Below are 19,597 nucleotides of genomic sequence, written 5' to 3'. Positions count from 1 at the left end.
TTTTTTTCTCTCAGCGTGACAACACTGCGCGCCAAACCATGAATTTATTTAATTAATCGAAAACAAATATCGGTTGTACCGCACGTGAGGTGGTTAATTTTAGAATTGCCTCCCGATTCGGTAAACCAAAAGATTTCTTTTTATTGTGACATTATGAGATAACATTTTCACCAAGTTCGACGACCGGGAAGGTCTAAGGAAGAGAAGAGATTGTTGAGCATCTTGGCACTATTGACTTGCTTACGAACTACTAACGAACTTCAAACAGACACTAATGAATGTCGGAAAAAGTGACCCAAACAAAACTAAAAGACAAATATCCCTGCTGATATTTTCCTGTCTAACCGGACTTTTGATAAAGTGACGGCAAATGAGACTTTTAAAAACGTTCTAAAGAATAAACGATCAAAGACTATTACCCTTTGTGTGTGTCAATGGCTACCAACATGAATGGAGAAGAAAAATGAAACTAGTCATGCTCTACAAATCAAAAAATTAAATCTACTTCGCTTATAGATTAAGACTCTAAAAAAAATGTATGAAGGTAGGAGATGCGAATTGGCATTGGCAAAAAAAAATCAAAAAACTCACATTTTCCGATATAGTATAAAATGTCACATAACTGTTTCATAATAATATGGTGATCCTTAAAACAACTAGCATTAAGCAACGAGAATAATGAAGAAAATATCTAAGGCATTTTCAATAAAATTGATACTTTTTTTCTAAAAATCTTCCACGGAATCACACCTGTAAGCGTCAGCCTCTTATTATGATACACCCTGTATATGAAATTATGTATTATTATGTATATGAATATTGCAAACTGTATTTTTCTAGAGCACGTGAAACATTAGGTTAAAACGTAAATAAACGTATTTCTACGTCATCCACTCTAAATTCCAACCGCCATTTTCACATTTTTCCGTCTCCTACCGAGCGCCCACGAGGGACACAAATCAAACTAGAAACTACAGAAATTACAAAAAAAAATCCGTTATTCGAAAATCAGTGCGACGTTGCCAAAGCGGCGGGCATATCGAGCGAAAACACCACGAAAAACCGTTCGATTTTGTTCCGCCCACGCCCTTCGATTTTACGGCTCCCTACCTACCCTCGACTTACCACGGGCAACGTTAACATCCCACCGTGCACAGCCGAAGACGTTTCGCGTTCTCCGTCAACTCAACGGAGATGCGGCGCGAATAACCTCCGCTTTTGTTATTAAAACCCGATACACGGCACTTAACGCGGGTGGTCTAGCGAAGCCATAGATCGGGGATGCAGCGATGCAAGCGGTGTTGCCAATGGGATGCGCGTTTTTTCTCGCTGAATACCGAAAACCATGGCGCAAAACTCTCCCTTTTGGCGTTTTTGGCGGCAACGACGGCAACGGCGACCGCCCTCCGTTGCCGGGCAACCCCTGATAAATCTTTGGAATTCGTGACGTCCTAGATGCCACCCCACCGCATACTACGATTTAGCAAAAAATTATGACGCGAAATCGAGTAGAACGTGGAGAAGCGGACATTGACTCAAACCAGATTTCGCGCAAAAATGCCAAGGGAAAGAACACAACCCCTTCGGAAGTTATAGAAACTTCCACTACTCAACAAGCACAACAATTATAACCCTATCTAGTAAATTAATGCTATAAAATCGGTTCAAAACGCAAGGCCCCGATCAAAAGTCAAGTTTGAGGTTGCCATCGTTAAAATTAACCCAACAAAAGCGTACTCACCCTGGCCAGCTTTTGAAAATGGTCGCGCAAAAAATTGATGGGGTTCGCGGGTCGGCTCACGCACAGCTGCACGATGCAGTCTTTGAGAATTTGCTGAATGTTGTGCGTTTGCAGGTACGCCTCGAATTCCCTGAGAGCCTGTTCCTCTTCCATGTTGGTCGACATATTCACTACCGTCCGATTATTAAATGTTTAACGTTGGGGTCGATCTACAAAAAATACACGGGCTGGCGAAACCTTGTGAACGCCTTTTCGACCGAACGAAAATTTTCGTTAAAAAGAACAAAACAGAAACTGACGTTCCGGAGGAATTTGAGACGTACGGTCGGTAAAGTAGAGTTCGTGTCGCTTGCGTGGTCTGCGATTCACAGTGCTGTACTTTCGTTTGGTCACAGTTATGCAACCTCGTATTCTCAGCTCGTAATTTAAAAGCCTGAGTTTTAAATTTAAACATTTATTATGAACGTATTTTTGGCCAATTCTTAAAATATGATCTCGATGTCCTTTACTTCAATAGGCCATATTGCTAGGACCATTCGACCATTCGGATTGTCGGTTTTTATAATTTATTCAAATATAAATATAATAATTGACATTGACAATCAAAAACTCAAGCTTTGAAAGCAAATTCGGTTATAATTGTCTGAGATGAACGCGGCGAGTATGCTGTCGGCCAACAAGGTTAAACTGCACGGCATGACCTCAAACAGATGGACAACGAAAGACAAAATCATCCAGTACAAGGGCCTTATCAAACTATATAGTAAACATTCTCGAAATGTTATGGCGATATTACGGCTAAAACCTTGCAGCTAGAGACCGCAAAATCATGGAAATCGATAGCGGGGTGGCGGCAAAGAAACAAACCCACGAATTGAAGAAATTACGCAAGCAAATCGGTGATGACAGGCAAGCGTTGGACAACGCCATCTGCGGCGACAAGCAGAAACTGAGAAACACGTTGGCCGCGCACAGGGAAATGCAGCTTGCCTACCAATACGCGCAGCCCCAGGTCTGATCTGTAGGAAAAAAAACTACGAATGTTTTTCCTTATATCTGTTTGTTTATACGAAAGCGCTGAAAGGTCACTCAAAAAAAAATAGGTTTTAGTTTAATAAGGCAAATTTTTGATCAATAGCTTGATATATTTTTAATTCAAGTTTGCATTCAGAAGAACAAATCAGAATTTCTGACAAAACTCTCTCGTAATGGATAGTGCCAATTTAAACATCAGATATACAGAGTGATTGAAGGAAATTACGAGGTACGAGACACCAAAATATGATTGGGGTCGACATGCCTCATACAAATTTAAGTGGTTTCGAAGATAAATTTATATTAATTAATTAATTAAAATTATTGAGGAATTTTCTATTGCATAATGATAAAAAATGTCGGGTTATGATGAAAATCTGAAAGAAAGTTTAATTTTCCACAGAAAAGGTACTCTTGTTTAGGTCGGCTACCTCTGTCGGTTTTTGACATATTTGCATTTAAAAAGTTCAAGGTATCTTTCTGTTTTTTTTTTAATATACAAGGATGAAAAGGAACAGTGAATAATAAAAAACCAAAAACAATTTTGGTAATAGTAATAAAAAAAATCAAATCAAATGTTCAAATTGCCCACCATTGACGACAATAAATATTACAATATCTTCAATGTGATTGATATCAAACAAAGCTTCTCTATTATTTCTAAAGACATTCACGGTTCCTTCCTCGGTCGTCCTCGAACAATATGAGAGATTTAGAACATAACCTATTTATACCTGATTAATTTATAATTGCTAAAAAATAATCAAAATGATTTGTGGAGACTGAGCTGTATTTTTCAGAAAGTTATAGAGATGGTGGAGCAGGTGAACTTCAACAAAAGAAAGGCGCGTGATCTGCTACAGTACAAGAAACATTTAAAAAAGCAAGAACTTATACAAAGAAAGGTATTGTTCAATGCCAAACACCTAAAAACGATCGCTAATTTTCAACTCCCTAGCTGCGCTATGGTGAACTAGAAGACAGCATTAAATTTGAACACCTGAGCTGGCAGAGCCAGCTGCCCAATGAGCGATTGGCTCACATCATAACAGGCAAAGTGCAGGATGCGATTTTAAAAAAGGAAGCTGCCATTGTGGTGCGCGATACCTACAAACAAATGATCGCAGTCATGAAAAAAGACGCACTGTACTTTGACGCCATTTTAGAGGCGATCAAGCGGGATGGCCTCAACCAAGGAAAATGCATGATAAACGCGACGAAACTGGGGCAGCTAGCCACCGAATATTTAGACGATCGGCGGCAAGAGTTCGAAATGCTCGAAAAAGTGATCAAAAGGGATTTGGGGAACAGAAGGAAAGATTTGGCGATGGTGAAACAACGGGTCGAAAGTTTTGGACACAATGTTAAAAATTTGGTTAGGCGCGACGTAAGTGGATTGGTAAACTGTAAACGCGTTCGATTGAGCTGGAGTTATAGAGCGATATCAACTTGGGCACCTTTCATTTGGAATCGTCCGAAAGCTATACGAATTTGAGAAAAGATGTGGAAACTATTGAATCCACCCTGAGGTTGATCAAGGACGCCATATTTGTGCCTAACCTGGAGTCTATCTACCCATGGTCGAATTCAATTTTCAAATTGAACGCGTAAAAATTTGAAACTGTTCCAGCCTCCAGGAGCAAGTGAGACAAAAAAACCGCCTCTCGGCTATGGTTGAAAAATGCGAGTCCACCAAAGCGGAACTGTTAAAACGAGTCAAACACGGAGAAGTAATCGAGTCCGAACTTAAAAATGCCACTATTAACAACACCCATGAGTAAGGCCCGGTATTCGAATCGTCCTCAGCAATCCGCCATTTCTTACTTAGGTACAAGCGGAAAAAGCGACATTTTTTCAAAGAAGTTGAAAACCAAAGCACGAAGAACGTCGATTTGGCTAAATTAATACACAACAGGCGCCAACTGGCCGCCAAAGTGCGGATATCACTTAAACACTTACAACTTCTGGCCTCGCTGCTTTCCGACGACGCGAGGCCGCACTCAACCGCCCGAAAGTTGTACGCCGAATTTGGAAGACCTCAGGCGCCCCCAGCAGACGAAATCGACGGTACCGCTTTCGCCGTTACACCGATTTCGCGACTTTAACTCGCGCCATTTCTCTTTCAAAAAATCGTTTAACGCCATTTTGAAACCAGAGTTAAAAGTTCGGTCGGTGTTTCGAGCCGCTTGCTCATAGCGCTTTCCTTCGTTACCTAAGCGTAAGACGCGTGACTTTGTTTAGGCACCCGGATCGTACGAGAACTGATCGAACGTTTCACGAAACTGTCGCGGGCAGCTAAAGTCACGTTAATCGACGACGACCGCTACCACGCCTACAAACTTTTCGAACAAATGATGCGGGAATCGACACGCTCGAAAAAAGATGACAAAGTCCTGAGCGAATGTAAGCGCGCTTCGGTAACTTAACCTCACTTCCACACGAGTCGATTTTTTAGCGCTAATCGATCCGATTTTTCTGGACCCTCACGTGTTTACGCGCGATGACATCAAGAAACGCAGCGAGGAAATAGTGATGGCGAATCGAGTAGAAGACGAATTTGCCGATTATAGAAAAAAATAAACAAGCGACGTTGCTTTTATATCGTTTTATTTCTAAATAGAAAAATTTTAAAAAATGACAGGCAAATTATTCGTTAGTTAGAACCGCAAACTTGTTGGCGGCGACCGAAACCTCTTGCTCGCTGTCGCTGCTATCTTCGTCCGAATCTTCCGCGTCTGAATCGTCCGGAATCACGTTATGTTCTTCTCCCGAACTGGATTCGGTATCGCCGACTTCGCTATCGCCGTCCGAGCCCAGCGCTTGGATCCATTTCACTTTCGCGACATCCGGATGCGAATTCCAATAGTCTAAAACATGGACTTTGCGCAACGGGTCGATCGAAAATACACCGCTTACCTTTTTTCATAGAGTAATGGTGCGGTCTAAGGCACAGACAAATTTTCCCGTCCAGCGCCATCCTCAGAAGGCTGTTGGCAGCCCTGTACGAGTCTAAGCGAGCAGCTTTGGCCGTCAAATAACCTCGCTTTTTCGCCCAACCGTCGCATATATCCATCGCGGACCACGTGTCGTCGTTATACGGGTGGTCTATCCTTAAGAGAACAACTAAATCCAACCGTTCGGCTGCAAAATAAAAACAGGGCTAACAACCACGGATAACAGATCGCGTCGAAAAGTAACCTAAATATTTAACCGTGGTGTAAGGCTCGCGCAGCTGCGCGATCGGGAAACTACCCATTAGCACTTGCAAGGGTTTCGGGACTTTGGAAGGAAACACGAGCCCAGGACAGTCGCACAACCTCACGTTGTTCGTCAAAAATATTGTTTGGAAGTGCTTAGTATGGCCTGGCGTTTTCGACACGCTCACGACTTTTTTGCCCATGATGGCGTTCATCAGAGATGATTTGCCCACGTTAGGCTGCCCAATGCAACCCACGGTAAGGATCCCGCCCCTGTATTTCTCATACTGGAAGTAATCAGTCTCGTTTTTGACGGTTATCGTCTCGCCGATTTCGAGTTTTTCCTCTTCTAAGTAATTTTCGTTCATCTCTTCTTTTATTTTGCTGTGCCAAGAGGTTAAGTCCACGTAAGAACCCACTATACCTTGGCAGACTTGGTACAGTTGTTCCGTACCTTCCGCAGCCATGCGTATTCTGCCCTTTCTGCGTCTTATTTGGAGACCTGCACCGAATACTGCACTTAAGAACCGTAAACATCATATAGCTATTAGATAATATAGTGGCCCTGGTATGGTAATAATAGCGATCTCCTTATACTAAACATTTAAACTGAAACCTGTCAAATTGACGAACTGTCAGAGGTCACGTCAGTTACTGGACGCCGGTAGGTCTTACGAGCGCGCATGCGCACATTAAATGGCTAATCTCAATATATTTTTATTGTCGCTTGAAAAATTCCTGTATTACCAGCATAAGCAGGACCTCTACCTAGTAGCTATATGGAAAACGCAATTTTAAGTAAAGTTTAACAGAACATTAAACATCACTTAACTAAATTTTCACCTAAAAATCAAAGATTCTAACCTCCTTTGTCGGATCTTTGCCCCACCAAGTTGTACCCAGGTAGGCTTGTGAACATTACTATCTTTAGCAATGGATACCGCCGTTCAAAATAGTTCTTCCATGCGGCCACTAGCGGCGCAGGGGACAAATCGATCTTATTCAGGACCAAAATGAAATCTTTTTTCAATTCCTCAGTTACGTAGTCATAAAGAGACGTGGGGAACATGGCGGCCTAGAAAATCTTACCTGTAGACCAAGAGAGGTTACCTTTCCCTTTCACTTACGGGGTAGCGAATGTCAACTATAAACAAAATAATGTCGGACATTTCCAACACCCGCCACAGTTGTCTCCAGGTCTCCAAGTTCAGCTCAAAGTAACTCAGCTGCTTTAAGTCGTAACGCATCTCGACGTTCTTCAAGTACTCCGTAAAGTACTTATTTTCTTGCATGTCGAGCTGCTCTTTGGACAGATCAAAATTCCACGGGGGCCGTTTGGGGAATCCGAGCGCCGGATCGAAAAACTGTTCGCAGTGGATCTCCAAATCGGTCTCCTTGACCTTGACCACCGTCTGCCTCGCCTCTTCCTTCTTCGCTTTAATCTCCTCATTTGTCTCTCGGAAGAATTGAAGTGCGTATCGGTTAGGTCTCGATTTGCCCGCTTTCGACGACTGGTAGTTGATTTTCTGAATCACGGGGCCGCTCTCGCCTTCGCTGTCGCCGTCCGGGCGATGGTACAAAGGCATTTTTTTGCCTGAAACCGGCGAATTACTTTGCGAACGGACCGGACATCCTCCAACGCATACGAACTTTGCTTCTTCGCCTTGAGCTGCTCTTTCTTCGCTTTTCCGCTAAACGGCACCTTCCTGCGTCCTTGAGGCATTTCGACACTTCGTTACGGACGCTTGGACGATTTTTTTTAAACGGAAGTATTCGAATTTCGCCAAAAAAAAGATTGAGGTTAGATCGGTGTTTCTTCCTTTTGCTCTGGTTCCTTCCACTCATCTCGGTCCGTTATCTCCGAGACCGTACAGGAAAGGCAGTGCGATGACGTCAGTGTCGTCGATAAACGCCACCGCAAAATAAAGAACGTTTTTTATGCGCGCATCAATAGGAATAAAAACGACAGTTTTACGGCTGCGGCAAATATTTGCGCAAGGCCTAATATAAAGGTGTTATATTTATACGCTCGCGTCGTACCTAAGGTCGAAAGTAATTATATTTGTTTATTGGCATTCAGCGGTCGTCGTCTAAAAATCACAAACGTTTATGCAAATCGGCGGGAGAATAAACATGTCGCTTAAAAAAAAACTCACGTTTCGCAGATCGCAGCGCATCGTTTGGACATTGATGTCGAGTTTATTTCCTAGTTATTTTTTCTCGCGTCGCGTGCAAAGTCGCGAATGACTTACTGGACAATCATTTGGGGGGCGGCTTTCGCTGCCGTGTTGGCGGCGTGGGCGCGTCGCGGGCTTCGAAATTACGCCCGCGTGGCGGCTCTTGCGTTTAGAATGCCGGGCCCGAAGGTTACGCCCCTTTTTGGTAATATTTTATTAATTAAAGACGACCGGGGTAAGTATAACTCGTGACGTCATTAGCGGGACGAGTACGAATGACGTATACCGATTTTATTAGGGCTGGAAGACGTGGGCACTACAGCATACCAAAACTACGGGCCGATATTCCGATGTTGGCTCTTCTTTGTGCCTGCTTTTTTCGTCTACGAGCCGGAACATCTGAAAATACTGTTCAGCCACTCGAAGTTGAGCGAGAAAAATTTTCCGTATTCCGTGATGCACACATTTTTAGGGGACGGTCTCGTCACGAGCACCGGTAGGCGGTTCACTGTGGTCCGTGGCGGAAAAATTTAGTTCGTCTTGTTACAGGCGCGAAATGGAGAATGCATCGGCGTCTCATCCAGCCGTATTTCCACGTCAACGTGTTAGAAAACTACGTCGACACGTTCGCCGAGTATTCGGACGGCATGGTCAAAGCGTTGGCTGGCAAAAAATACGTCGAAATCACGCGCGTCGTCAACGACTGCGTGCTGCGAGTTCTGCACAGTAAGTTGAGCTTGGCGACAGCGACGACACGTTAAATTCGATTTTACAGAGACCGTTTTGGGAGTGACTTTGGGTTTGGACCGAAACTCGACCCCGTTCCGAAGGTAACTGTCAAGCAGCGGCGCAGACCATACTCGATTGGATAGTGACCTGCTGTCGATGGTCAGTGAGCATTTATTCCATTTGTTGCTTTTAGGGGCGAGTTGCTGCTGATCAAGCGTTTGCTGAGGCCGTGGTTGCTTGTAGACTTGATTTTCAGACGCTCGCAGCTGTCGACGACAGAATCGAGACAAAAGAGCGACCTCCACGCCTATACGAAAGAAGTAAGTGTTCACAGAGGTAACGAATTGATATTTTTGGGGTTTTGGTTTGCAGATCCTGCGAGCGAGGACGGGAGGCGGTGGCGGCGTCTGTCTCCTCGACATGCTCGCGGATTTAGCTCGCGGCCGCGCCAATTTCGACGAAAACGACGTCGTCAACGAGGCCGTCACTTTCATGCTGACGGTAAGTATGAAATTTCACGCGGCCACGCTCTGACGTCACGCGCATTGCGCAGGGTCAGGACTCGGTGGGGGCCGCGGTGGCATTCTGTTTGCATTTCCTCGCTGCAAACGAGCATGAACAGAGCAGGGCGCGCGCAGAAATCGACGACATTTTCGGCGCAGACTCCACGCCAACATTTAAGATGGCGCAGCTCAATGAGATGCACTACCTGGAGCAGTGCGTCAAGGAGTCGCTAAGGCTGGCTCCCAGCGTTCCTATAGTGTCGCGCGTTTTGAAACGCGACGTCCACCTGGGTGAGCTTATCCAGTGGCCTTTTTGACCCTAATTACGTCATACTCGCCAACTTAACCGTGAATTTAATCGAATAAACTTTGCCTTCCGCTCAATTTCAACTTATATAGTTATTAACAGTAGTAGAGACTGTTAAACATTTTGCATGGAAGGAAGTTTAGCATATCTTCTATTCAATCCAATGAAGAGATATAGGGTGTTACGGATATTTCCCTGACAGCACAAATATTGTGTAAATATTTATATCTTGGCTAAATATTTGATTCCAAAAAACGATATGTAATAAATATTTAATTTAAAATATTTATTCTCATATATTCTATAAACATTATTATTTTAAATAATTATTGCAAATAACATTTCGCACAATTATTTGCTATTATTTTATTCTTATGTTTGCGATGCTCTGTCGCAGTTTATAACACCTGCAGTGGAGAGTCGAAACAAAAAAAATCAAATCATTTTATTTATTTTGCTTATTTAAATTTTGTACAATAAATAAGTTAAAGTACCTGATGTTCCAAAAAAAAACTTCGTAACAAGAAATTGCTATTTGCGATCGATGTGGGCGACTTCTCAAAAAGGGCAAGATAATCGGGTCTGAAATTACCGGACCATTCCGTCCAAATGGCGGAAAAGTTTGGAAAAATATTTGAGGGTATATTCGTGTCCCATCGAATTTTGATATGTTTCGGACAACCATTTTAACGGCGTAGCCGGGTCAACAAAATCGCAACATTTTGACAAGAAAGTTGCTATTTATTTTCTAAGCTGCACTGGCTTCCAAAGAAGGGCAACAAAAATGACTTTCAAGCACCGCATCAGAATCCCGTATCGTATTTCAGAGGGGTACACCATTCCGCGAGGCGCCAACGTCTTCGTGTCTCCTTTCATTACCCACAGGCTACCCCAATACTACCCGGACCCGCTCAAGTTCGATCCGGATCGGTTTTCACCGGAAAACTCCGGGAAAATGCACCCCTACGCGTTCCTGCCGTTCAGCGCGGGTCCCCGGAACTGCATCGGTACGTATCCGGGGGTCGGGGGCGGGACACTCAAAATCGTCGTTGTTTTCAGGGTCAAAGTTCGCCATTTTGGAAATGAAGACGATAATCGCGGCGGTGCTGAAGAACTACCGGATAGGGCTGATGCCGGGCCGCGAGCGGCTTCAGCTTGGCTACAGGGTCACTCTGAGGGCGAGAAACGGTATATGGTTGGAAGTCTGGCCCCGATCAGAGTGTTGAATGAACTTTTGAAAATGTCGTAAAATAAAGTGACGTCACGTGTTGCGTTTTTTTTTAAATTTTTCGTCAATTTTCGTCCCGGACCGCTAATTAATGCACGTTTACAAAAAGCTCACCATATTGCTCGACGAATATGCGATTTGCTAACAAACAATTTTTTCATAATTCTCAAACTACTTTCAGGTAGCAAAAGGCATTTTTGATGCGAAATATTTTTTAACAAATTTACTAGATTGCTTTTTAAGAAAAAATGGTGGGCCGCCGCTTTTTTCTAAAATAAAAATTGTTTTTGAAATCCTCATTCAATTTCAGACAAATTTGGTCTCTCAAAGTTACGATAAAAACGTTGAAGGCTAAGAAACTTAAATTTCAATTAATATTGAAAGTTTTAAAAAAATATCGCATCTCAAAATGTATTTTGCTGTATCTCGAAACCACCTGTATAATTCACTAATTGAAACCTTCTCGACCTCTAACCTTTCAATCGGATTGTTTAAATTAATTTATTTCGTTATTAACTATCAATTTTATTTATTATTATTTAATTACACTATAAAAAGGACTCCCATAATTTGGTAAAATATAATTTATTATTTTTATATAACTAATCCCGCTAAAAAAATCATAACAGATTGGACACCTCGTTACTAACGGTGAAATGTGATCGTTTATTTTGATATAATTAACGCTGGTTCTCTCTAAGATTGCGACGCAAGTAGAAAGCAAAAACAACAATGATTATCACATATTATTAACGAATTTGGTATAACCAATTAATCATTTTACCCTCTAACAACTTTGAAGGTTGAACACTCTGCGTAAACAACGATTTTTTTTTGTTTACCGATGCAACATATTAGTCATTGGTTCCGATATCGATATCGGATGACTTTTTGTACATTTTCCTTCCAGTTTCTATTGCCAGGCAAGCCAATTTGCGCACGCGGTATATAACACAACAATTGCAAAGTGGGAGCGATTGAAACTGAAACAATTATTAAAAAAGTCGAATTTATTATATAAAAACTCATAAATAACTTATCACAAAAATCCATTAAACTTTATATACACCTAAATAAATAATCCTTAAATAAATAAATAACCCAGTAAAGCCTAATAACGCTGGGTGATCTGCCTGATCCAATCCAAATAGTGGGCGACCCGGACGTAAACTCCGGGCACGCCCCTCTGACCGCACCCGATTCCCCAGCTCACCACGCCCACCACCTGCCAGGTACCACCTCTCTCACACACCATCGGACCACCTCCATCGCCTTTGCACGCGTCTTTGCCCTCTTCGCCGCCTGCGCAGACGAATCCGGGGTGCAGTTTGAACTCGTACCCTAGCCGGGTACCCTGCAGCTGTCGCTGGCACTGGCCGAACCCGACTATCGGCACGTCCACCTCCTTCAGGATATTCTGGTACTTGCCGAAGTCGCCGAAAGCGTCCTTCCCCCACCCAGTCGTCCAGCATCGAGCTCCGGTGTAGTCGTCCTGCGGGTGCGGTAAGCACGCGGGCGATATGTGCGGGTGTTTCGACCAATCCACGGGCTTGTCCATTCTCAGTACTGCCAAATCGTTGTACAAGGTGCCAGCGTAAAACTCTGGATGAACCGTAAGGGCGGCAACGTCGCGTTCGATGTATGGATAGAACTCCACGTCATGGTTGACGTCCCATTCGCCGAGTCGTACCCTCAGGTCAAAGTTGGTGTACCTGAAACAGTTTCTGGTTGTACTAGAGCATGTCAAAGTCGACGTCGTTGTCTTACTGTTTCACGCAGTGGGCAGCGGTCAGTATGTGCAGAGGATCAATCAGCGTACCACCACAGACGTAGACGCTCTCCTTAGGATCCTTTTTCAGGATGGCGACCTGCCACGGGTACTCTCCGAACTCGCTGTCGCCGTCCACGTACACCGGGTTCTTTATTCTGCCGTTTATGCCTTGCGAATGTCTGGTACCACACTGCTTGTGGTTCACCTGGGGCACGCTCGGCCTGTACGGCCTCCTGCAGCACACGTGTCTCGGCCCGCACGTCTGCGGCCTACCGTAGTATGCCTGACGCTGAAACAACCTCCGAATTAGACCTGGGGTACCGCCCAAAGCCGCCGGGAACGTCTTTGTACCTTGTCCGTTGTGCTTTTAGCGATACCTGCGTCAAAGTCAGTAAGGTCGCGTCTTTTTCTACTGCTAGGGAATTTTACGTGACTCAGGGAGGCTTGGAGGTCGAGACTTTTGCCACCACGGGTACCCGGTCGGTGCTGGTACTGCACGCCCGACCGGTCACCGTAAACAAGGTGCCGGTCGTGGTCGAATTGCTCGCGGTACTGCTCGACGAGGCTATTGCCCGCGTCGAACGTGTGATTGCGGTACGACCGAGCGATAAGGGAGTCGGGATGTTCGTAATGGCCGCCACCATAGTGGGAGTAGGGATCGTCGAAGTACCCGAATGGGGGTTTTTGCGGGTAGTCCGGCTCGAATTGGGGCGATTCAGGGCCGTACTGATGATAATGGTGAGCTGGCGGACCATAAAGGATTTCCGGTTCGTGAGGATGGTGATGAAAGTCGTGCTCTTCCCTGTAGGGACCGTCGTAGACCGGGTGGTGGGGCGGATGGGGATAAAACCCGGGTTTGTGCACGTGAAAGTGCTTGTGCTTGTTGAGGATGACGCCTTTTTTGTAGGCGACCAAATCCTCAAACTTGTTAACCAGGTAACTGTTGGGGGTGACGTGAAGATTGACGAATGGCTTGATGACTTTGTTGCCGTAATCGTCTTTGGTGACTTGGATAGAGAGCAGGGGATTGACGGACACCAGACCGAGATTAACGCCGGTACCGTCGACGGTACCGTGATGCGGATACACGTGGTGCGGGTTGAAGGGATAACCACCGCCTCCCTGATACGGTAAACCAAAGGAAATGCCGAAAGTGGGTTTGATTTTCTTCATGATATTGTCGTACTGGCCCCCGTACTGGCGCTGTAACAATTATTCAGGCCGTTTTTAACGCGTTTTAGTAATAATTTTGAGTAGTATGGGGGAATTGGGGCGCTTCTCGCGATGTTAATTTTGTCAGGCAGAGGCGGTGGATACTCAGTTGGGTTCCTCCCCGTTAGTCAAATTAATAAGCTTACCCCTTCGACCTTGTGATCTTGTTCGTCGCTTTGGGGTTCCGACGGCGCCTCCCGTTTCGCGCGATCTCCTCGGGTTTCGTTACCTTGGGATAACTTCACCACCGTCATGGTACCGTTCCCGTCCGTTAACACGAGGGTGTCGTTGTCGGCGACCGCCTCGATGTCGCTCTTCAAGTTTCTGGGGTCAATCGCCAGATACAGGTCATCTTTCCTCCCTATGACGTCGTGGGTGGGGCATTGGTCGTACGGGACGCAGACGCAGTCGTAATTCTCTGCTCTAGCCGACTCCGCACCTTGGTACTTATCCGCGTAGCCGCCCTGCAGGTAGTTCCCATTGAGCGAGTCGACGTTCAGCTCCTTCTTGTAGAGACCCGACGAACCGTAGTACCCTGCGGTAGCTCCGACCGAGTTCGACCCGAAGGTTTGAGGTCCGTAGTTCTCTGTGATGGGTTTGACGCCTCCGAAACCGGAACCGTAGTTCGACAACCCCTGCGTACCGAAAGTGGACGAGGAGGAGCCGTAATTGGCCAAGGTCTGACCCCCGTAGGTAACTCCGGACACTCCTCCGAAGCCACCCAAAGACAGACCATTGGTGGGGACGAAACCGTTGGAGTTGTGAGAGGAGGTGAACGCGTTGGAACTGGACACCGCGTCTAACGAGCTAGTCACCGCCGCGGCCGCCACCGGTACAGGATTAACGATCACCGTCGGTTGCTTGGAGACGCCGTCAGCGTTATGGTGATAATGGTGGTGCACGTGCTCGACTAGGCCTTTGTTGGGAGCTCCAGTAACGCTCGCCGCACCTCCTTGAGCGGTGACGGTGATCTCCACGCGTTTGTCCTTGTGATGGGCGTTCTCGGAGGCACCTAGTTCGAACTGGTACGGGTTCGCGGCTGCCGGAAGTTTGTTGAAGTATTCGGAGCTAGGGGGTCTGTCAAGGAACTCCCCTTCGGCTAAAATTTCACCACCTGGAAGTATTTGCAACGTGAGTATTAAGACAGTAGCGTCGCCAATGGGTTGTGTTACCTGACAAAAATGGTTTGTTAACTGGAGGTCCGTAGAAAGGTTTGCCCGGGAGAGGGCCGTATCCCCTCCTCGGCGGCTTGTTGGGGGCGTAAGGAGGGGGTGGATATTTGCCGCCCAGCGTGGGAGGTCCGAATTTGTTACCGCCGGGGTAGGGGATCGGACGGGGCGGTCCGTATCCTCCCATACCTCTCACTCCTTTCACCGGAATCGTGGGTATGGGTTGCCCGACGGGGTTGATGGCCACCGGCTGTGCGTAGATGAGCTCTTCGGGCGCGATGTATGGGCGTTTGCCTTGGATTTCCTCGTCACACTGGAAAAAGTCGTGCGTAAGATCCATAACATTTCGAGACTTACGCAATCACTCACCCTCATCAGGTTGAGGAAGCAAAGGCGCTCGCGGATAACGCTCCTGGCTTCGACGTCGTCTCCTTTTTGGAGAACTTCCTGGACACTCGGGTCGCTGTAAACTTCGTCGTAGCCGTCCAAAGCGCGACCTTGTCGCGTGGAAGTTAAGATTTCTTGTATCAAGGCGTCGGAGTCGGTGGAGTTGATCGAGGTCGGGGCGTAGTCGCTAGCGGAGACCTGGAGGTCGTCTTCGGGGGTTTGGGGGTTCCAGGACCACGCGGAGTCTTCGGCGACGACCGTCGTCGCGACGAGTACCGCCCAGTAGGCGAAAATGCGCGCCATGCTCCTGCGGTCCGGATTAAACGAGATTACGCAAGAACGCATATGCTAATTCTTTGGTTTATTATTGTTCGGTGACATCATAGGCCGAAGAAATTGGCAACAACGAAAGCGGATGAAAGTAAAAGTGGCCTACTTTGTGCGCGAGCTCCTACGCGGTTTTGCCGAATTCCTACGTTTTCTCCTGTTATGGAGAAGCGAAAATTAACCAAAACTAACGACATGTTCACCGTAAATGGCTTAAATCAAATAAAAATATGTAAATTATCAAACTAATTATGAACTAAAAGTAAATCGGAAATTCTAAGGATTATAATAAATTAAATAGTAAATGAATAAAACTATTTAAAACGAAATAAGGACCACTTTTAAAAACACCAATTTTAATTACTTTTTGGGTAGTCCTGGAATAATATTTGTTGCCAATATTTGTTGCCATGCACAAACAAATTCGTTTTGCAAGGAAATTGATTGTTTTTTAATAAACAAATTTTCATGAATATCGATGCACTTGGTCAAAGAAGACCTTTTCTTATCTTCCAAGAGCGACAACAGCAAGCAACAGGAATGCGAATTCCACACAAACAGTACGCAGCTGATATGGGGTCCAGAGTTGGAGCTGTGTGATCACAGTTAACCCGAGTACAGCAAAAAGCCCGAATATTAGTTTTTAATGTAGATGACGTTTCCAAATTTTAAAAATGAGAAAATACCTGGAAACAGGAAAAATTAGCAAACCCAAATTTTAAAAAACTTTATAACAAAAGGAAGCTTTACGAAATTATTTTCAAAAACTCTCTAATAAAATGACGAAATGGGAATTTTTAGTTTGTTTTTAGGTTGCTCTTTAAAAAGATAGTTGTTGGAAAATGTGATTCACGTTGAAAGGAGGGTTTCTAGGACCCGAAAAATGGTATAAATTTCTTTGACAAAATGTCCCCTTGAAGCTAACAAAAAGATAAAATAATTAAAATTAAAAAAAATATATAAAAACATATGAAGTTCGGAAATCAGGTTTCCAACGAAATAATTTTCGAGGTATTTTTAATAACATGAGAAAAAGGGAATTTTTCGATTCTTCTCTGATATGCATCTCGAAAAATTGTGTCCCAGAATTTCTGGAACTGACCAAAACTAACCAAAAAATTGTATACATATTCCTATAAAATGTTAATTCATATGAAAAGGGGAGTTTCTAGAATCCAAAAAATTTGTATAAATTTAAGTATAATAATAAGTAAGTATGAATTAATTCAAAAGGCAGAGAAAATTTAAAGTATATGAAGTTCAAAAACAATTTTAGAAATGTTGTTAATAACATGAGGAAAATGGAAATTTTAGTTTTTTTTTCGAAAAATTGTCGCCCACAATTTCTGAAACTAAACTAACCAAAAAAATATCAATATATGTTTTTTTGAAGTCCTATAGAATCTAAAAATGTATAAATTATAATTCAAATGAAAAAAAATCTGAAAGTGAGACTTATTACGAAAAAGAGGATTTTTGGTATTTATTTCGAATGATTGCCTACTGGCTCTAGGACCGGTACAAATGGTCGAAAAGTTTTAAGAATAGTCCTACAACAGCAAAAAATCATAAATTTATTGAAATAGGAAAAACAAAAATCTATTATTGTAAAAATTATAACAACGCGGTTTTCTATGTTTTAAGCATTATTTCGGTTAAAACAACTTGGAAATCTTGAAAAATCAGTTACGCTTCCCGGGAGATACGAATTTTAAGGCTTGGAACGCCTAAATAACAATTATTTGAATTCCCAGCGCAGACGAAACTAAAGAAAACGAATAATTACTAAAATCGTTTCGCTCGCCGCCCCGCATCTGATTTCTATTGTATTCAAATTGGAGATAGAAGTAATGGAGTGAAAGTAGCGAAGAAATGTAGATAACAAAAAGAGACCCTTTTTAATTAGCCTCCAACTTTGTTATTAGACAATCCCGTAGCTTTTTCGCGAATGCCCCGCCCCTTCGAGACCAATCCCCATGGCACGATGACTCACCGGTGGTGCGAAAAATAATCGTCTTCTTCTTCCAAAAACAAGATGTCGCGGTCACCTTAATCGCCTCGACACTGTTAAATTTTCACTTTCTATCCGGACTATTATACCGTACCCCCACACGTTATCTTCAAGATTCGCTTTCTTCGGATGGAAAGGACAAGAAACTGACGATAAACTCGGGCCCGTCGAGCGCTTTATATGTTAAAACGCGCGACGCGGCTCCGATGGACTTGGGTCCGGTCAATAGGGGGGTTGGACTGGCCACTTTCGGGAATTGGCGCGTGAAGAAACGGACCTCGTTACCTAATCGAAGTCAAGAGGGTTTTTCTCAATGAAATTGAGTTTACGTCATCGAACGTAGGTGTAGATACACGATGCATCCCTTTATGTTACCCCCGGGGTGTGAAACTTATGTCTTATATACGGGGTTATAAATTATAATTCAATAAATAAATACTTATTCTCGAAATGTTACATTCGCTGTCACGGTGATCACAGACACAAATTGGAATCTAATTTTGGGAGACTAGGTCTCTTCGAGTATGGGCAATTTGTTTTACTTTATACACGGAGTGCCCGGGAAAGGTTGGAAATTTGCGGGCTTCAAATAAAAACAATAATTTTTTTTTCAATTTCCATATATTTCCTTCATATTTCCCAATAGAAAGGTTATTATTTCTTCGATTTTAAACTATTGGGCAAAAATATCTTTTAAATGTTTAATTAAAACACTCTGTAAGTCGGTCTGGGGCAGCATTTTGTCTAAAAGATTTGTCTTAAATATTATATATTGTAAGCTCAGGATTCTGCGGATTATATATTACCGATTACTAACGCATTATCCTGTATAATGTGCGGTTGTAGCGTATAAAGTTTATAACCTTTTTTTTTTTGGTTTTGCAGATTCGCTGAGTAGTTTTGCTTCATATCATCTTCATCAGATGAATGTATTAATTAATATAGATTTTTGTTTATCTTTTTCAGGGTCTGCATTGAATTTTAAAATTAGATTAATCTTCTATTGGACACTAGATATTAGTTAATAGATAATAATATCTGTTTGGACAGAACACAAAATAATAAAAATTAATGTAGCTACTAAGACGTTAGCAGATATTAGTACGGATTTTATAGCAAATAAAGGCACAGTATTGTCCTTAAATGAAACGTGGTTAAATAAAAATATTTCGAGCAATTCTTTCAATATTCCTAGAATAAATTTTCTATCCGATCAGCATAGTTTAATTGATCTTGTTATGTCTTACTCCTGTTAAATAAGATTCTATCCCTACTTCTTAATCTATTACTGATCCTAACCTAGTTTATACTGTTTTCTGACAACTGAGCATCCCAAAATTTAAAAAACGTGTCATATACACGGACTATAAAAATTTAAATTCAGATGAGTTTTTAAAGGAAGGATTTTCATTGCATTGGGGAAGAATTTATGTATTTATATATCGAACCTAAATAGCAATGAAGGAATGTCTAACAACATTATAATGGAAATATTAAACAAATATCTGTGTATCTATGCTGATCAAAACATTGACTGGTAAACCCTTTAGTTTATGGATTACTAAAAATGTTAAAATTTTAATGAAGTTAAGAGACAAGGCCTATAAAAATTGCATACATAAGGAATTATACAAAACATGCAATATCTAGGGAAAAATAACTTATTTTAATACATTTTCATAAAAAAAAGTTCAAGAAATCGGCAGAATTTAGCTGATACCACATCCCCCGATTTATTAAATTTTTACAACAGTAATACGGTGACAGATAAAGTATTATACTTTCATCTAACTAATTAAACCG

General features: G+C 43.1%; 5 protein-coding genes across 6 annotated transcripts in view; 2 read left to right on the top strand and 3 right to left on the bottom strand.

Annotated features, from left to right (window-relative positions):
* Positions 1 to 2,055, bottom strand: part of LOC132707070 (cAMP-dependent protein kinase type I regulatory subunit) — a 50,688-nt gene extending 48,633 nt beyond the window's left edge. The window contains exon 1 of one of the 2 annotated variants that reach the window (XM_060678733.1): positions 1,742 to 2,055. In XM_060678733.1, coding sequence (XP_060534716.1) covers positions 1,742 to 1,906 — 165 coding nt within the window. In that variant the 5' untranslated portion in view covers positions 1,907 to 2,055. Of the gene's footprint in view, positions 1 to 1,125; positions 1,255 to 1,741 lie in introns of those variants that run through there. The other variant, XM_060678735.1, reaches the window with a different exon arrangement.
* Positions 2,056 to 2,254: 199 nt separating this feature from the next.
* LOC132707068 (uncharacterized) lies at positions 2,255 to 5,375 on the top strand. The gene is made up of 9 exons (XM_060678729.1): positions 2,255 to 2,504; positions 2,554 to 2,753; positions 3,577 to 3,681; positions 3,735 to 4,163; positions 4,214 to 4,356; positions 4,407 to 4,553; positions 4,605 to 4,843; positions 5,018 to 5,179; positions 5,232 to 5,375. Exons 1-9 carry the CDS (start codon positions 2,390 to 2,392, stop codon positions 5,354 to 5,356), a joined length of 1,665 nt encoding a protein of 554 aa, XP_060534712.1. The 5' UTR covers positions 2,255 to 2,389; the 3' UTR covers positions 5,357 to 5,375.
* On the bottom strand, positions 5,373 to 7,762 carry LOC132707067 (guanine nucleotide-binding protein-like 1). The gene is made up of 6 exons (XM_060678728.1): positions 7,624 to 7,762; positions 7,101 to 7,567; positions 6,838 to 7,048; positions 5,975 to 6,475; positions 5,693 to 5,917; positions 5,373 to 5,643 (listed from the first exon to the last, which is right to left on the bottom strand). The coding sequence occupies exons 1-6, from the start codon at positions 7,694 to 7,696 to the stop codon at positions 5,423 to 5,425; spliced, it is 1,698 nt and encodes a 565-aa protein (XP_060534711.1). The 5' UTR covers positions 7,697 to 7,762; the 3' UTR covers positions 5,373 to 5,422.
* A 435-nt stretch (positions 7,763 to 8,197) lies between these two features.
* LOC132707069 (probable cytochrome P450 4aa1) lies at positions 8,198 to 10,956 on the top strand. Its single transcript, XM_060678730.1, has 9 exons — positions 8,198 to 8,385; positions 8,449 to 8,646; positions 8,700 to 8,876; positions 8,926 to 8,980; positions 9,073 to 9,199; positions 9,252 to 9,380; positions 9,433 to 9,673; positions 10,517 to 10,696; positions 10,749 to 10,956. Exons 1-9 carry the CDS (start codon positions 8,217 to 8,219, stop codon positions 10,913 to 10,915), a joined length of 1,443 nt encoding a protein of 480 aa, XP_060534713.1. The 5' UTR covers positions 8,198 to 8,216; the 3' UTR covers positions 10,916 to 10,956.
* A 970-nt stretch (positions 10,957 to 11,926) lies between these two features.
* LOC132707072 (uncharacterized) lies at positions 11,927 to 17,928 on the bottom strand. Its single transcript, XM_060678738.1, has 7 exons — positions 17,777 to 17,928; positions 15,439 to 15,763; positions 15,073 to 15,382; positions 14,047 to 15,014; positions 13,040 to 13,891; positions 12,685 to 12,977; positions 11,927 to 12,629 (listed from the first exon to the last, which is right to left on the bottom strand). The coding sequence occupies exons 2-7, from the start codon at positions 15,757 to 15,759 to the stop codon at positions 12,029 to 12,031; spliced, it is 3,345 nt and encodes a 1,114-aa protein (XP_060534721.1). The 5' UTR covers positions 15,760 to 15,763; positions 17,777 to 17,928; the 3' UTR covers positions 11,927 to 12,028.
* Positions 17,929 to 19,597: the final 1,669 nt, after the last annotated feature.

Source organism: Cylas formicarius, unplaced genomic scaffold (assembly GCF_029955315.1).
Source record: "Cylas formicarius isolate icCylForm1 unplaced genomic scaffold, icCylForm1.1 PGA_scaffold_9__14_contigs__length_23061073, whole genome shotgun sequence".
Taxonomy (NCBI): domain Eukaryota; kingdom Metazoa; phylum Arthropoda; class Insecta; order Coleoptera; family Brentidae; genus Cylas; species Cylas formicarius.
This window is presented reverse-complemented; position numbering and strand designations above follow the sequence as displayed.

What these genes read in the sequence shown, in the direction of transcription:
- LOC132707068 (XM_060678729.1), top strand. Translation starts at nt 2,390, where the DNA reads ATGAACGCGGCGAGTATGCTGTCGGCCAACAAGGTTAAACTGCACGGC. An exon ending in AAGAACTTATACAAAGAAAG is followed by an intron (nt 3,682 to 3,734) that starts GTATTGTTCAAT and finishes TCAACTCCCTAG; the next exon opens with CTGCGCTATGGTGAACTAGA. An exon ending in CTGGAGTCTATCTACCCATG is followed by an intron (nt 4,357 to 4,406) that starts GTCGAATTCAAT and finishes AAACTGTTCCAG; the next exon opens with CCTCCAGGAGCAAGTGAGAC.
- LOC132707067 (XM_060678728.1), bottom strand. Translation starts at nt 7,696, where the DNA reads ATGCCTCAAGGACGCAGGAAGGTGCCGTTTAGCGGAAAAGCGAAGAAA. An exon ending in GCAAAGATCCGACAAAGGAG is followed by an intron (nt 6,476 to 6,837) that starts GTTAGAATCTTT and finishes TATTCGGTGCAG; the next exon opens with GTCTCCAAATAAGACGCAGA. An exon ending in CCATTACTCTATGAAAAAAG is followed by an intron (nt 5,644 to 5,692) that starts GTAAGCGGTGTA and finishes TCCATGTTTTAG; the next exon opens with ACTATTGGAATTCGCATCCG.
- LOC132707069 (XM_060678730.1), top strand. Translation starts at nt 8,217, where the DNA reads ATGACTTACTGGACAATCATTTGGGGGGCGGCTTTCGCTGCCGTGTTG. An exon ending in CCGTCACTTTCATGCTGACG is followed by an intron (nt 9,381 to 9,432) that starts GTAAGTATGAAA and finishes CGCATTGCGCAG; the next exon opens with GGTCAGGACTCGGTGGGGGC. An exon ending in GGGTCCCCGGAACTGCATCG is followed by an intron (nt 10,697 to 10,748) that starts GTACGTATCCGG and finishes CGTTGTTTTCAG; the next exon opens with GGTCAAAGTTCGCCATTTTG.
- LOC132707072 (XM_060678738.1), bottom strand. Translation starts at nt 15,759, where the DNA reads ATGGCGCGCATTTTCGCCTACTGGGCGGTACTCGTCGCGACGACGGTC. An exon ending in GCTTCCTCAACCTGATGAGG is followed by an intron (nt 15,383 to 15,438) that starts GTGAGTGATTGC and finishes GACTTTTTCCAG; the next exon opens with TGTGACGAGGAAATCCAAGG. An exon ending in GCTGCCCACTGCGTGAAACA is followed by an intron (nt 12,630 to 12,684) that starts GTAAGACAACGA and finishes AAACTGTTTCAG; the next exon opens with GTACACCAACTTTGACCTGA.